Genomic DNA, 17564 nt, shown 5'->3' with positions numbered 1-17564 from the left:
TTGAATTACATTTAAAATATACTTAGAATGTATTTTAAGTATATTGGCATTACGTATTTTATATATTAGTAGTGTGATCACAGTATGCTACAATTACACTTTTGGTTTATTATAATTGCTAATGAAGTTCACTTTTTTAGTTACTTAATGTCTTTTATTATTCTGCTTTGCCACTTTGTACAATACATGCTTCATACACACTACAGTACCGCAAACGCATCAGGCTACCAGAACACAGAAGGATCAATTACTACACACTTTCCAAGTGAAACAAATTACATTGTTCTTTCAATATGTTACCATTTTTGTAACACTTTATTTGATGGGGTGTGCATAAGACTGACATAACACTGTCATAAACATAACACATGTCATCCAACTTTTAAAGCAACTTCTCATTAAAAGTGTCATTATTTACCGAATGAAACTTCATGACACCTGCTAGTATGTTCCTATTAGGTGTTATGTCATGTTTATGACAGTATCATGTCAGTCTTATGCACACCCCGTCAAATAAAGTCTTACCCACATTTCTCAAGAGTACATTGCCAATATACTATGACAGAATTGTGCAAATTGTCAATACATTCAAAGTTTACAGACAACATGCTTCTGAAAGTTAGCACAATAAAACAATAGGTGAACTTTAGAGGAAATGTGAAAAATATTTCACCAAGGACAAAGTGTTGTTTTAATTCAGTATCACACTATTACTCCAGACAAACTGACATTTCTCCTTCCTAAGAACAGTGAGGATCTACGACAGAACGTTCCCGCTCACTGCACTTTACAGAAACCTACAAAAAACAATAATAGAGCAATTAAACAGAGAAAGCGCTTGTATTTTAAAGAGTAGAGAAAAACAGTGAAGAAAAAAGTAAGACTTACAATTTTAAGACGTTGTGGACTCGCTATGTATGTGACATCATCAGAACTGATGATGATTGGGACCGGATGCCTGGAGCGAAAAAACATTTCTGGGTGTCTTATTTGCCTGTTTATGTTAGAAGTAGAAAAAAAATAGTCAGCAATATCATAGAATCAGTTCATGTTGGCATCAACTACGAAGTTGTTTGAAGCGTGGACTTAAGAGAGACAAACTACCTTAAAAGCTTTCCATCCATGATCTGAACACGTTGATCCTTGCAGGCTGATGAGGGGGCTTTAAATCAAGCCATGCTTATTAAGCACTTAGTGTTGATAACACACCAGTTTTTGCTGTTAAAAATGTGGCCAGCGGCTCAGTTAAAAAAAAAAAAAAAAAAGCCTTCCACCGTGAAGACGATGTGGAGCTTCATCCTCAGAACTGGTTGGTGATCCGGTGGAGCCAGAGCCTCTTCTGAGACAGGAAGGTCTTTAGGTTTTCTAAATCCTGATCCCTGGCTTCCTCTTTCATCTTCATTTGCTTAGACTGCAAAAATATGTCAAAGATAAAAACGATGATGAACGAGTTCTAACAACAGCCTCACAATATCAAAGTCTCTTTGTCAAACTGAGCTTAATTAAAACCAGGTTAAGTTTATGAAGAAAACGATATCAAGTCACAACAAACAGCCTCCATGCAGTTATAATATGAAGCTGAATGATTGTTATAGTAATAATCATAACAGTCACAATAAAATCGATAAAATAATCATTTCTGAAACCAACGTAAGTTTGTTTATATCTTTACTGCACTCTTTATAATTAAACGAAGATAATTAACATTTGGAAGCAAGCTTACCACCAGCTAGCAACACCTTAGCAGCCTTCGTCCCCTCGAGCTCCTTTCGTGACCCACATTTAATTTCCATCGGTTCTTGTCCTGTTGTGTTACTGTCCAACGCGGACTAGGACGTCACCAGCTTGAATTTACCAAAACTGCTAACTATTATCAAGGCATTCTCTACTTCTAATTCAATATTATGCGAGTAAAAATGGCGAATTTGAACAGCGTCTGTTATCTTCTCTGGCTTCTTGGCTTTTCTTGTTTTTATGGCGCTTTAAAAAAAATAATAAAATTAAATTAAAATAAAAAAAACTGAAAAACCATCTGGTCTGGAGTGTGAACTGGAGCTAATGCCGTTCAATAATGGATTTTACATCATACATCTGAAAATGGATTGGGTAAAGACAGCTTCCGTGTTTTAGTTAAACACTGAAAACAACAGATCATATTCGGAGAGATGTAAAACTGAAGAAACCTGCTACATTTAGTGTAAGTATTGTTCTTGTTGTAGCATCGCTGTCACTAAACTCTCAATGTTTGATGTTTTGAGGCATAAACACATTATTTACTATGTTAAACAACTTTACATCAAGTTCCACTATAAGGGCAGTTATTTTTTTATTCTTTGACATTTTAACAAAAATAGTAAAAGATTATTAAGGCACCTAAAATGGCATACTTTATTAGCCTAAAGCATACACTGAGATGTACGGTAATTTAAGACACACCGACATTAATAATTTAAAATAAGCGTTAAGTGAATTTTAAGTGAATTTTTAAAAATTCTATTTTGAGCATATATTTTAAAATATATGCTCAAATATATCTTTTAAATACCTTTAAAACATTTATTTTAAAGGTATTTAAAATATATTTTAAATATACACTTGAGAAAGTGTATATTTACACTTGAGCAAATACATATTTTGTGAACTTAATGTATTCTTTTATTTAATATATTTCTTAAAAGTGTATTTTGATATAATTATATTGAATTCAATGAGAAAGTGTGTCCAAACTTTTGGTCTGAACTGAGTACAATTTTAAGTTCATTTTTTAAGTTCATTATTTTTTTAAGTTCATTATACTGTACTGTATGTTTAAAGTTATAATGTCAAAATTGGTACAAGCATGCTTTTAGTATACTTCGTATATATTTATAGATAGTAAACTTAATACTTAGTATACTTAAAATGTACTTGCACAAATGTAAGTATGTTTGAAATATACTAAAGCATTTTTTTCACTAGGGTGCAGCTGCAGAGGAAACACAACAATGACCAATTTTTCTTATTTTGTAAATTGTCTAATTGTTCTTTTGTAAATTGTATGTAGTTTTTAAATAGGATGCCAACATTCTAGGAGCAAATTTTTAAAAATGTGTCAAGAAATTAATAAGTATATTGTGATAGACATGTGATCAATACGTCTGATAAAATGTTCAATCATTTCACTGAACCACACAGCATTCTGGGTGATGTAGGCATAGGAAAGGCTGCGGCTGCTCAGCCTCTCTCAGCCAGCTAAGAAGAATCTGTGTCACTCCCTCTTCGGTTACCTAGCAACGGCATGTTGAGTAACTTGCGCAGCAGCAGTTTTAGGTTTTACCCCCACAACTGCTTAAAAATAACAAAAAATATCGGAGTGGAGTGAAAGGAGAAAGTGATATCAGATCAAGAGAAAATGGAGGATAAGACAGGAAAACGTTCACGTCAAAAGTTTGCCCAAATTTCAGATATTTAAAACAGATAAAATTAATCCAAAGGTAGCAATTTAAACGAAAAGCTTATTTCCTTATATGTAAAAATTGTGAGTTTATTTTTTTTTTTTACCTAGCTGACTAGCAGGTAACACAGCAACAGGTGGGTGACAGCACTGTGTTGGTTTATCCTCCAACAGAGCCTCTTTGCATTATATCTTTATTTTCTCTATTTATGTTTTTTGTTGCTTGTTTTTTTTTTATTTTCTTTGAAGATGCCTGACAAGTAATTAAGATGATCAGGCTTAAGGTGAAACTTCTTATCAAATTAGTCCTACTTAAGCTTTACTGAGCGAATCAGCGCATCCCGGGGTTCACAAAGAAATAACTTTTGCCAGAAGGTGACATTTATGTTTTGCTCGTAAATTGAAAGCAAATTTAAATGATTTTCCATTTGTCGTTGTAGATCTCTGACCTTATCCGAAAATCAAGCCTGGACTTCTTTTTAAACGACGCAGTTCGAAATGAATTGATTAAAGGAAACCCGATGTATAAAACAAGTATTTAGCAGAAACGAATTAAAGCCCATTATGAGGCGACAATAAACTTTTAATTGCCCACATTGTGTCCTCTGGCTCATAATTGTTTCTTCTTTTTGTTTGTTTGGGGGGGTTTTTGTACCTATTACCCTTCTTTTGTCCTGAACCTGAGGGCTGGCAGAGGACTGGAATAAAATGGGTAGTTCATTGCATCAGACAGGTCTGAGGAGCTTTTCTCCACAGGAGGTTAATTTCTTATTGCTCGCCGCGTTTGCAGAGTTCATTTTGAATCATGTTAGTTTGGCTGTCTATTCCCATTATCGCTATCGGAAAACGCAGGCATTTCTTCCCCCCCCCCCTCACCCCCTCTCCACTTTGTAAATGTCAGAATGCAATAGAGGTGTCTGACAACTCAGGCATGCAAATGTGCTTTTGATGTTTCTCTTTTTTTTTAGGATCGGGGGGGAGAAATGAGACTAGGAGGGTTGCTTCTCCGCTGGTGTGAATCTGAGGCATTAAACGTGTTTCCTTTATGTTTTTTGTTTTTTTTTTCTGGCTCCTGCCAAATAAATATAGCACAAGGTGACTTTTGACTTCCTCCTTCTTTCTTTCTTTCTGAAGACAGGGTGGAAAAACAAAGCCAGGCATTTTTGTGTGTGTGTGTGTCGGCGTGTGGGGGTGTGCGTGTGTGTGTGTGTGTTGGGGCTTAGTACGGTGTAAGTTATGATGACAAGGTCCAAAGTCTTGTCAGGGAGGGGGAGGGGGGAGAGGGGAGGGGGTCAACAATGGCCGGCGTACAGACAGTGACTCAGATGCTTGTATTTTCTGCAGACGGGGAACAGAACCGCTGAGCACACACCGGCCTCAGATGGAGAGCACCGATAAAAAAAAAAAAAGCTTAGCCAGAAACGCCATCCGACTCCTCCTCTCACCGTTCTCGATTTGACTCTCCTCCATCTTTCTCACCTCCAACCGCTCTGCCCGTATCTGCCGGGTTTCCACTTTCCTTACACTTGTTCATTGTCCCTTTTTTTTTCTTCTTTTCTTTTCCCTTCATATCCTTCTCCTCTCCCGGCATCTTTGTGGGCAGCAGAGCTTTCAGCCCATCTGGCATTCGTTCGCAGGGCCTACTCTGAGCTGTGGGGGGAGATCAATAGTGACAAACACTGCACATGGCTCTTATATTAAAAGGATTAGACATGGCTGCAAACTGACAATCTACACAGCCTCTTTGCTCCGTCTGTTGGCATGGAGCAAAAGGAGAAAATAGAACAACATCTAAGTATTTAATAGACTTTAGACATCCAGTGGGAAAAGTTTTGTTAAAGCGGCGGCAGTGTTGTGTAAAATCAAGTTGTTGTTGTTTTTTACTTTACATTATGTTATGATGTTATTCCTTCATCAAAAAACATACCTGGAGTTTTCCTTTGATTCTTTCATGCATGTTTGAGAAATCCGGTAATCTCGCGGGGCAACCATTCATCTCTGAGCTGCCGTTTCCAAGCAACTCCCACCAACCAGCTCCTTCAGACCAGCCAGCAGCAATTAGCAATCACCTGGTGGGACTGTGCCTCAGCTGACTTCATTGTATGAGCTACTTCTCAGTGACACGCTGGTAAAAACGTAGTTAAAGGGTTAATAGAGGAGCCAAGTTGTGATGACTCCCTGAAGGTGAAGTTTCAGGAGGAGCTGGAGTTTTTAAAGAGACTGAGGCCTAATTTTACGGTGTTAATTAACGAAGTAATATTTCTTTGAAGCTGTATTTGATATATTTAGCATTTCTATAACAAATGAAGGTTATAAAACCTGCTATGAAATGGCATTAACACATAATACTGCCACTTTAAGAGTTTTCTTCTTGTGTGTTTGTGTTTTTTCTAGTTGACAGCCAGAACCTGGCGACTGACAACGTGTCGGTGATCGAGGGAGAGACGGCCACCATTAGCTGCCGAGTGAAGAACAACGACGACTCCGTCATCCAGCTGCTGAACCCAAACCGACAGACCATCTACTTCAGAGATCTGAGACGTGAGTGCCGCTCCCCCCCCCCCCCCCCCCCCCCCCATCTTACCTTCCCATCGGCCTGAAACGCAAAGCTACATTTGCGATTCCCAGAGTTTCTTAAAATGCACAGTCATGCCCCCTTTTACTGTAACTGAGAGAAATATTGTTTGCCACAACAAAAGGGATGGAGTAAGTGGAAATCCAATTTTCTCCAATTCCGGCTGCCTACACAGGTTTGATTTCTGCCTCAAACCAGGAATATTTCTTTCAGAACTTTAGGTGGAGCGGAGTGGGGGAGTTATTTTATGTATTTTTTTTCTCAAATAGTTTCTTGTTTTCTTAGTTTTTCTGACAGCTGTGAGGAATCTCTGTTCCTTCTTAGTGTTAACTTTTAGAGCTAACTTTTGGGAGTGAGAAGGGGGAAAAAAATGAGACAAAGTATGCAGGCAGCTGCTTTTGGACCATAACAAACATTACTCATTGTCTCACTGTTCTGCACTCCTCTTCTGCATCAGAGTTTACTAAAGCAGGATTAAAGGGCACGTATCTTAATTTTTATTTTTTATTTTATTTTGCTTTACATCTTTTGCTTTTCAACTGTGTTCGGTCTTGTGCTTTGCAGTGCTTTTATTTCCATGACGGCGAGACATATGTAAAAAAGATGCACCCTAGCATGAAGCTAAATCTGCCAGAGTGGTGACGTTACATAACAAACACAAAATCCGAGCATAAATGTATAACACGAGGGCCACGCGAGACGACAACGGTCGTGGTTAAATCTCCAACTCCAGTGTGAGTGCATGAGGTAAAGATTTACATGGTAATTTATTCAGTGAGGAGGAGAAAGTCAGGACAGATCAGCAGTTTGGAGATCTGACAGACTAGCGTCTCCTCCGGGGATTCAAAAATGATCGGTACTTTGCCTGTATTTCACCGCAGTGACAAATTAGTGCTTTCTGCTCCAGTTCTGACCAGCATTGTGACTCTAGTACACATTCATGCCACCAGGGTACTTCTTACTAGCGAGCCGCCAAGAGCTGAAAACGGCTGTGAATGGAAGCAGCCGAAAGTCTCACTTTTCTTCTCATAAACAGTCCATGTTTTATTTGTGAGAGTTTAATCCTAGATAAAGCATAATAGAAGTACAGGGGGGCATTTACCGTTTTAACAATAGTGGGACTCGAATAATCATAATAATAATGAGTTGACTGCAGGGTCTGTAGTTAATTGATCACAATTAATCTCATTTTAATCAAAAATATATAGAATAGAATAGAAATATCCTTTAGCTTCAGTCTGAAGCCAAATTCTACTTTGTTTCATCCTATTTTTGTGGTTCCAAGAGGCCTTCCCGTTCTGTAAAATTAAACATAAAACGACAATGAATTTTGCTGGACGATAAATTGTCCCAATAATTATTGCAATAATTGATAATATTGTTGTTTTGAGGCAATTTTCAAGTAACATATTGATAATGCCATGATAATGCAAGTTTTCCCTCTCAATGACCTATAAACTTTAATTTTGTAAATACCACAACATCGGAACTGGAAGACAGTTCCATTTTATATCCAAAATAAAACACGACAACCAAAAACAATAAATGAAACCAAAATAAAAAAACACTTGAAGCCAAAACCATAGATAAAATGGATTATAATGTTTCTGTACGACATAATACCCTTAAAAAAATAGGAATCATCAGAATGGAAATTATTTCCAAGCCAGAAATAATGCTGTTATACTGAGGTTGGCATCGCCCCCTGCTGTACGGGCATACGTACTGCCCCCAAGAAACAAATCGTTTTGCTTCACTTTCAGTGAGACAGAAGAAAAAGCACAGTAGCTCTCCAAACAAAATTTGTGATTTGCAATATCAGTTTTTGTATGGTTACATTCACTGACTTGTATCGGTGTTAAGAAGAAAAATATTTTAAAAAAATGTTAATACAGGTGTTTGAATTGGCTTGGCTCCAAATGTACCGGACTTAGTTTGAGGAAAAATGTTATTACAAAAAAATGTTTTTACTAGCCTTTCATACTTTGTGACTTGTAGAATGGAGTCTGTGATCCGCACTGAAGAATCTGTGAAGGTGTAAAAATAGTTTTGTGTCTGAGTGATGAACAATTATTCACAAGGTTTTTTTTTCTGACACAGGTATGTGGATTTGTTTTTGCACCATTTATTTGGAATCATTTAGGGGCAAAACTGTCAGTGTGGGATTTTTTTAAAAGTGCAACTCAAAGAATACAGTTTGTGCTCTTGTACTTAAGAATTTGAAGCTATAACTGCTGCTTTGTATTTGTGAAAGTTTACAAAATTTACAATTACAAAACTCCTGTTGGCTTCTGCTCTCTGAGTTCGACTTCACAGTTAAAAGGTGCAAATATCTTTGCACCAAAAATACTTCCGCATTGTCACCATTGTACAAATTGTTGTTTCCTTTTCCTTCAACTTTGAATTGTTCTCCTGGAGAAAAACAGCACTTTGAACAGTTTGTTTCTTTACACATATACTTTGATCAAGCTAATCTACTTTTCCTGTGAAGGCGGATCTTTGGGGTAAGAAAGAGTGGTCACTCTGTCCTTTTCTGTGTTACCAAAAAGCAGGCACACATTTATGTGAAATATTCCTGCAAACAAAACTGTTTGTCATTTTTTAAGTCTCAGAGTGCTGTTTCACACTAAGTAATATTGTCTGTAATATACACCATTTGACAATTTTATTGTAGAAAATTATGTTTTAGGGTACTTTTCTTCTTTGAATATCAGTTGCTAATTATTAGAAGTGAATACTTTTTTTTTTTTTTTAGCTTTCTGGCTGCAAAATATCTTAAAAATGTCAGGTCTCAATTTTGTTTTGCATGTGTGATAAATTTTAATTGTATTACCAGCAATTAAACAGGAAATCGTTACCAGTTATCACTCATTACCATGGACGAGGTGTCGGACGAGGATGCAGCAATTTATATCGTCTCGCCCATAAAGTAACATTTATCACCTACAATTAAATATAACCAAGCTGATTTGTCTTAATGTATTAGGTGGCATACAGAAAATGAGTCAGCTGCTGCTACTTTCCCAAATGTGGCAACACAAAATGTCACAAGTATTTTAAACTATTATGCTTTATAACAAAAGCAATTAACCGCTATTAAAGAACACACACACACACACACACAGCACTCTCTGCAATTATTGGGACCTCTGTTGAAATGATGTGCAAAAGCCTCGAGACGAGACAAATTTGGGTCCTTGTTCAGCCCTACTTGTCACAGTTTCAATTACTCTATTTTCTTTTCTCTGCCTCTGAACACAGGAAAGGTTTGAGTTTCTTTCTGTATCACACAGCTGTCCTACTTAAATTGTACATGATTTTTTTTTTTTTAAAGCTACCATCCCACTGTTTGCTATCTTGCCACGTTTATTGGTGGATTAAAATATGTACGGTATTACACAGATCGAACAGTTTTGTGAAGATAAAAGCTTGTCGTGTCTTTCAGGATTTGCAGGCGTCTTGTTTTATTCAATTTCCATGTTTAAGGATCATCAGAAAATGAATTTTAAATATTCCAATAGAGACGCTAAATTGTCACTTAATTATTTATTGGAGCTAATCAGAAAGTATAACACTTGGCGACTTTCAAGCATACAGCATGCTGAGGTAAGTGGATCCTAATTATTGCAAAGTGTCTGCGTCACAAGTAGGCAATATTATTGTGTATTATGGTATTATTGTGACATCTGTGGCAGCTGTGTAACTACTGATCCAGTGACACACATTTGAAATACGTTGGACTATGGACTTCTGCCCATGACTGCCTGGCTTAGCAAGGGCTTAAATTGTGTGTTATATAGAGTTTAATACAGAGCATCACTGGGGGATTATTTACCAAAGATAGAACAATTGAAAGGTAAGGCAGAGGCAGACATGACAGTAGTTGTAGGTTACCAGTATTTTTTTTATTCAAAACTATATTTAATTAATTTAATTTTCAATGATTTTTGCACTCAAATTAAAGACTGAACTTTTACTAAATTTCCAGTGTGAGATTATTACATGGCAATAATAAGTTAGCTCATTGTGAATTGTGATTTCTTTTTTTAAGCTACCACTTTTTTTAAACAAACATTTTACCAGGTGTGAAAACCTGGTGTGGATGGTGACGTTTCAGAACACAGATAAGTTACAAAAGTCTTTACCGAAGTATAAAATAAAATAAAAAAACAAGCAAAAAAACAGCATAGTTTATAAGCCTAAATACTGTCCATAAACAAAGTGAACTGTATTATTTGTGCTCCTTTGAGTACTTCTGTTTGTTTTACACAAGAGGAACATTAAGTCAGGCTTATTTGAAAAGTACATTTCAGCAACGAGGCAGTCCTAAGGGATTTCTGCCATAAAAACACAACAGTAATCAAGAATGAAACCAGCAACAAGCATCACATTTTGTCAAATGCCGTCATCAAAATCATCAGATGAATGCAGACAGAACATGCCGCGCAGTGGTCCATTTACCACTGATTAAAGTCATCTTTCTGAACAGGTGGGTTACTGTACAACCATCAGTGCATCCTGGTACCGAAGGAGCTGTTGTGGTTTTACTACAGCAAAGGTGTCAGACACGACGACAAGATCAGCTGTGGGTTTCGCTTGGATTTGGTGTGCAAACATGATTCCATCTGTCCTTGACTCGCTGGCTCTTTTACACATGTCATTAAGCTTCGAATGCTGCGAGATTATTAAGAGATAATTCACAGCGCTTATGTAATGGAAATACTGTCGTATCCTTGTCGGTTTTTTTCTCTTAGATTAGGGATATTGGGCATTATGATTATGTATGAACATATGGGATACTTATGCTTTAAACCAAGATTTTTTTCTGTCTTGCATTTTTTTTTTTCACGTAGCGCCTTGGATCCGAGCCAGGATTGAAGGTGAACGAGAGCCACCGTTCATCTTAATCTATATTGCCTCCCAGCTGTTATTTCGCAAGCCCAGGTAGCCAGACGTGCGTTCGTTTCCCTCGCCAGGGGAGTCTGAGCGCACGTCTTTGTCACATTTGTGTAAAACACCCACAAAAAAAAATAAAAATAAACGTGGGAGAGCAGAGAGAGAGAGGAGTGTTATGAAAGTATAGATCGGGGGCTGTGCTCCTATTTACTCAGACAGCAAAGATTAAAAGAAACAATAATCAGGAGGCTCATCGTGCCTGCTGATCAATGATGAGTCTGTACAGTTACAGAAGTCTTGCCAGGAGGTTAGGACAACCTTTCCCTCTTTGTTCTATATTGAGCGGCGCCATGTGAGCCTGCAAACATGTCATTTTCTCTGCCAAAGTCAATACATCTCCTTGGTCAATAACAAAAAAAAAAGAAAGAAGAAAAAAACAAACTGTGTTGTTTATCCACCGTTGGATGTGAATATATGTCAGACTTTGCGACAGGCGGATTAAGTGTTATTGGGTTTCTGCTGCGTATTTGTACTTCTCGTAATGGGGTCTGGCGAACTCCCCCCCCCCCATCGACAATGCTATTCTAGGACCCCGTCTCCTAAAGGACCTCCAGTTCTGCACAAACCCACCCCGCTCTGTACCCTCCAAGCCGGTGGCATTGTTACCTGTCATCATGGCTGCCCTGACACAGTGGCAGATCTTTGTGCGCGAGAAGGCAAACAGCAGTGACACAGAGACACACCGGGAGCTGACAAGCCGAGTAGTCGCCTCGGAATAAGACACAAACCACAGCAGAGTATTGGCTTTACAGTCGCAGAGGAGACCTCCTTTTTTTTTTAAAACAAATTCCTGCTGCAGCAAATAAAGATAAATTATGTCACGGGTCGGTCGGAGCCGAGCGCGCCTTGTTAGGGTGAGACGTTTATTCCTCCAGATATATCCAAAATGACATGTAATTCGGCAGCGGTTGTCATCCGGAATGGAAAAAATGAGTCTTTTATCAGTGAAGGTGGACCTCGGCGCGGACGGCAACGCGGCACGAGGCGATTGCTTATTGGCCGCATTTCCCCCCCTTCCGGGAGGTTTCCGGGTTTGTGTTACATGGGCTTAATATTTAAAAAACGGTACTTCGCAAACAAATGTGATGTTCAGCATTTAAAGCCCTGCAGGTTGGCTCGATTTCGAAAACGGTTATGGCTGTTTTTTATTATTTCTTTTTTTGTTATATTCAGGCTACGTGTTGGCTAAAAAGAGTCCATGCAAAATTTGTGGAAGGCTATGGTAGAAAACCGATCATACAGCGGATTTAATTAAGTACCAACTTAGAAAGCAGGAAACATGCAGCAGTTCTGATTGTGTTGAATCTATATTATTGTGTGAACAAACAAATTCTCACTACCATATCACATTTATTTACCCTTACAGTAGACCGGATCTGGAGGGCTGACCTTGGATACCACTGGTGAAGTACGTAAAGGCCTGTGATGATCTTAGGAAGCACAGCAATTGTATTTATCTCACTTTGAAAGATATTTTTGATTAATTCCTCTGAAGGTCTTTTAAAGTATTTCTTTAGACTTGTTGCAATTGCTTCCAGTGACCTACACCAGTGTGTTTCACTTGGTAAGCACTGCGACATGAAGACAAGAACGCCGTTTTGAAACTTGTAGGTAAACCACAAGACTTTAAAAGAGCAGTAATTTGCACATTATGCAAAAAGGACATTCCCTTATCAGAAACATACCCGAAGACATGCTTTCATTCTTTCGTGCACGTTTGAGGAATCCTTGAATCTCCCATGGCAACCATTCAGCGGTGCCTAAATGCTTGCTCTCACAAAGCTCCTCCTGGGAACTGCAGCTTCTGCTTCTGTGACTCCCCTACTCTGCTCCTCCAGACTAGCCAGCAGTAATTAGCAAACACCTAGTGGAACTATGCATCTCCTGAGCTCATCATATAAACTACTTCTCACTCCACTGCTCCTAGGAACAGTTGTAAATGGCACAATGAGTATCGTTGTGATGACTTCCTGAAGGGGGAGTGTCGCAAAGAGCAGCAGATTCTTAAAGAGACAGAGACCCAATTTCTAGGTGCTGTGTCTCTTTAAAGTCATGTTTGATAATACACAGCATTTTTGCAACAACAGCAGGTAGCATGGCTACTTGATCGTGCTATAAAATGGCACTGCGCTTGGAATAAACATAATTCTGCCCTTTTAACAAATTGACATTTCTAAATAAAATATATTCCAGACAGAAAAAAATCCAACATTCTCCTGCCTAAGCTAAATTATATTGTTTGTTCAAATAAAAATAACATTTTCAGATTACAGCCACCAATGCTATTCTTTGCAAAAGCTACAAACCACTTCTCAACCTCAAATATGGGTATAACAAATCAGACAAATCATGTTTTTTTTGTGAGCTAACCGTATCTTTTTTTTTTTTTTTAAATTGCCTCTTATTCATTTTGTGGGGCAAACCGGAGAATATTGCATATTAGCGCCACCTACTGGTACGTTCATACCTTCAATTTGTCGTCCTTTTCAAATCCTGAAGTCTCCTCATTTTCTGGGAGACTTCAGGATGCTGTTTCATAATTTGCCGAACCTACAAACAATAAGACAATACTGCTAGTGAAGTACTTTGGAGGTTAGTATGTAGACTGATTGTGAGGATTGGACAAAACACACAATACATAGAAACCTCCGAATCCAGTTTTTGTATTTTAAAAAGACTGAATGAAAATCAAACTTACAAATAAATCATTAGCACCCAGCAGTTAGCATCACACGTATGCACTTAATGAATGCATGCACAGGAACTGTATCTATCGGCGCTCTCATCTAAGCAATCAACCTCTTGTACGTCACAGAGTCATATGCTGCAATCTGCACTCATCATTTCAGACCTGGAGTGTTTCCCTCTGCAGCAGATGCTCTTGCCTCTCAAAGTGCAGCCCCCTTTTAAGGCTTCCAAAGAGCCTTAAGATAATATTGAGGGAATAAGGTTTCATATCGACGCCACCCGGAGACCTCAAGTAATGATCATAATGCAAAGTGTGAAGCCTGAAGGGAATAATAAACTCTCCCCGCGCTTCAAACGGGGGCCGCGTGGCGTTCGTTAGCTCGACACATCCAGAGAGGACTTGATAAAGAAGGCAGGTCAAGGCATCAAAAGGCCTCCCCAATCAAATCAGCCCAGGCTGTTTATGTAAAGGAGCTCTCGGGGACGAGCGCTGACCCAAAATAAAAAAGTGGCGAGCATAAGGAAGTCGGAGCGAGACGAAGTCGGCTAACCCAGTTTGATGACGACGTCGAAAGACAGGAAGTCCGGAACAATCCGCGGAGGCCTTTAGTGCAGAGATTCCCGGGTGCTTTTGATTTGGACTTTTGGGCGTCTGTGCTTCCTCTCTGTGATTTAACTCATTATGTATGTTTGAATGCCTCTCTCCTTTCAGAGGACTGTGTGTGAGCCCGACGCGGCCATCCGTGACCGGCCTCGGCCCCGTTTTAAGACTTTCTTAGCTTGTTAGGACTCTTCATGAACACTCCTCGAGCTTTCCTTTCTTTGCGAGTGCTCCGTGGACTGGAAAGATACTTTATAAATCAACTCGTAGAAATCGTTCTGAAACTCACTTTTCTTTTACTCAATTAAGGAGAAAGCCCCGCATAAAGGGCAGCACTCTGCCTCCCTCCTCCCCACAGTTCCCTCCTTCTGTCTGATTTCCTGATAGTCTCCTTCGTCATCCTTCATCCCCCTCATCCCTTCCTCTCTTCTTCCCCCTTCCCCCTCTTTTCTCTCTTCTCACCCCGCGCATCTCACACTTGTGTCCCTGCACTCTGTATCCCCAACAGCTCTCAAGGACAGCCGGTTCCAGCTGGTGAATTTCTCTGACAACGAACTCCGGGTGTCTCTGTCCAACGTATCGCTCTCCGACGAGGGACGCTACGTGTGCCAGCTCTACACAGATCCTCCTCAGGAAGCCTACGCAGACATCTCCGTCCTGGGTAAGGTGTGAGGACACACGCGGGTGTGAAGAAGAAGAAAAAGGGAAAAAGAAGAAGAAAAACCCACACTCTCGTTATGAGTCGCTCCATTGTGAGCGGTGAATATGAAATAATAGTTATCTCTGATCTTGTTATCTTAAGCAACTGAAACAAAATGTCAGCCAATTAGGCTCTCGCGGTGCTCAACAGCATAACGAAAAAGGAGCAGATGCTGAAACTGATGGCTCAGACCGCGTTGGTTTGGCAGCTGTGTTGACTCTGTGAATCCCGGTGAATGTTGACTTGGCTGCTCCCAATGATTTCCCATTGAGAGTCAGCTGTGCCACACTTTGATGCTTTGGAGAGAAATTACTTTAGTTAAGCTTTATTATACATGCAGACATCCTGGGGGATTGAAAGGAATTAAAAGCACTTAAAAGTAATTACTCCAGTTGTACGACTGAAACCTAGCCCCCTTTTTTTTCTTCTTCTTCTTTTCTGAATCAAGGGGGTTGCATTCAAGAGTTCTTGAAATAAGCACCCCTCTCCCGCCTCCAGCCCCTAGGCCCCCAAGTGACGTTTTGCTTTCAAGTATGTGAAGTTCATGAAGTTAGCTGTGATGACTAATACAAGGCGGGGTCGGGAATTGGGCCTGATTCTGTGTTTACATCCGAGTGAACACAGGTTGCAATTACACATGGCTGTTTAACTGTGCCTTAAAATCTTTTGGCAACGCCTTAATAAGAGAAACTACTACATGATTAATACTGTATGTGATTTATTGTATTATTGTTTCAACGTTTGTATAGCCCTCCAGATGTGTCGCAGTTCTACATTGGACTGGTTTTAACATGAGTTCTACGTACAAAAAGAGGCTCATTTTAGCACAACGTAATGTGTGAGTGCAAAATTTTTAGTTTGTGCCTCAGTCTTCCAGCTCTGACCCGATCTTCAGTCAAGTATGCAAAAGCAAGTTGGCTGATCCTGTGAACCTCGAGGTTGGCGTCCTGACTCCACCAGAGGTCAAGAAACACCAGATGGAGGATCTTGAGATGACTTACAGTCTTGGAAAAATAATTAGGACATCCAGTTAAATGGAACAAAAAAGTTTATCCAACAACGGGTGGAATACGTATCAAGCAATGTCAACGTTTTGGAAGTTTAAACATTTATGATGCTTTAAAGGAATCATTTTCAAGAAGTGCTTTTAATCTGACAGACATGGCTTAGCAGAACCTATGTATGTTTTATTTTAATATTACTGTTTAAAATATGAAGGTACTGGTGAAATAACTTAGGAGTAGCTTTAAAACACATTAAATAATTTGTGGAAAAACCTTTTTTGTTGGCCGCAAATAGTCACGCATTACTCAGGTGTAATCATGACCTATTCCTTCTGATAGACATTCAAATGTTGAAATTTCTTTGTCTTAGGTTTTCAAAAGGATCCAGTCAGGCAAATGACTGACCCACTCCAGCAGTTTTACTGTCTGTCTACAGAATCTTGAATTAGTAATACGAGTTAAAACAACATTTACTTTCCCTTTGGGATCAATAAAGTATTTCTGAATTTAATTGAATTGAATATCTCAAACCAATAAAAAAGTTTCATTGGCGGTTTGTTTGGGACTTTTGTTTTACTTGTTCAAGAACACAATTTATCCCTTATTTCATTGTAAACAATGAAGTAGTTTACCATTACCATACGACAGCCCTCGTGTGATTTTCACCTTCAAGCTTCACTTTTGGTTTGGTGTTTTTTAGGACCAGACATGTTATGTGCAATGTCACCCAAAGAGTTCACATTTGAATTCCTCTGATCAGACTTTATTGTCTTAGTGGATTACTTGCTAGCTGATCATTTCTGGTGTAAAATTTAAAATGTCCACACTGGTGTCTCATGCAGTGAGTGTGCATAGGGGCCATTGTGATTGAGTGCACTACTTAATGTACTCAACTATTTGAATTTAGTATCCCTTGGCTTTTAGGCAACTAATTTTATTATTTTTCTTTCCAGTTTAGGGCTCCACCGTTACTCACTTCAACATGCAGAAGGTTTGGAATCCAGCTCTAGCCATAGTCATTAAAACGTTTGGCAGCAATAAGATTATTTTTTTTTTAATCTTAGAAAAGTAATAGCTTTGCATGTGTGAGGTGAAACACCTCACCTAAAATTGAATTGATTTCCATTCAAAAATACTATATTATGTATTAAGTTGCTTTTGTTGCTTATTCAAGATGGTCAGGTTTTAAGATGTAAAAACTACTGACTCTAAGTCAGTCCAATTTCTGATCATCAATACGTGCTTATTACTATACCATACAACACAGGTGTCAAACTCCAGTCTTCGAGGGCCGCAGTCCTGCAGTTTTTAGATGTGCCACAGCTACAAAACACTGAAATGAAATGTCTTAATTACCTCCTCCTTGTTCTAGTTCTCCCAGCCTTGCTAATGACCTAATTATTCTATTCAGGTGTGGTGCAGCAGAGGCACATCTAAAAGTTGCAGGACAGTGGCCCTCGAGGACTGGAGTTTGACACCCGTGCCATACAAAGATGCATATTTCAACAAGTTCAACCAATATTTCCTAGTCATTTTTAAAAATATATATTTTCTATTAAAAAGTCTAACAGGAATGAACATACATATTCAGTGCAAGCATCATGTCT

General features: G+C 38.8%; 1 protein-coding gene across 3 annotated transcripts in view; it reads left to right on the top strand.

The window, feature by feature from the left end:
- LOC102233868 (cell adhesion molecule 1-like) overlaps positions 1-17564 on the top strand; it is a 277256-nt gene that overhangs the window by 207330 nt on the left and 52362 nt on the right. For all 3 annotated transcript variants that reach the window (XM_023351441.1, XM_023351439.1, XM_023351440.1), the window contains 2 exons: positions 5828-5974; positions 14762-14914. In XM_023351441.1, the coding sequence (XP_023207209.1) occupies positions 5828-5974; positions 14762-14914 (300 nt within the window). The remainder of the gene's footprint in view (positions 1-5827; positions 5975-14761; positions 14915-17564) is intronic.

This window comes from Xiphophorus maculatus, chromosome 18 (assembly GCF_002775205.1).
Source record: "Xiphophorus maculatus strain JP 163 A chromosome 18, X_maculatus-5.0-male, whole genome shotgun sequence".
Classification (NCBI taxonomy): domain Eukaryota; kingdom Metazoa; phylum Chordata; class Actinopteri; order Cyprinodontiformes; family Poeciliidae; genus Xiphophorus; species Xiphophorus maculatus.
Note: the sequence above shows the minus strand (reverse complement) of the source record. Positions and strands in the feature narration are given on the sequence as shown.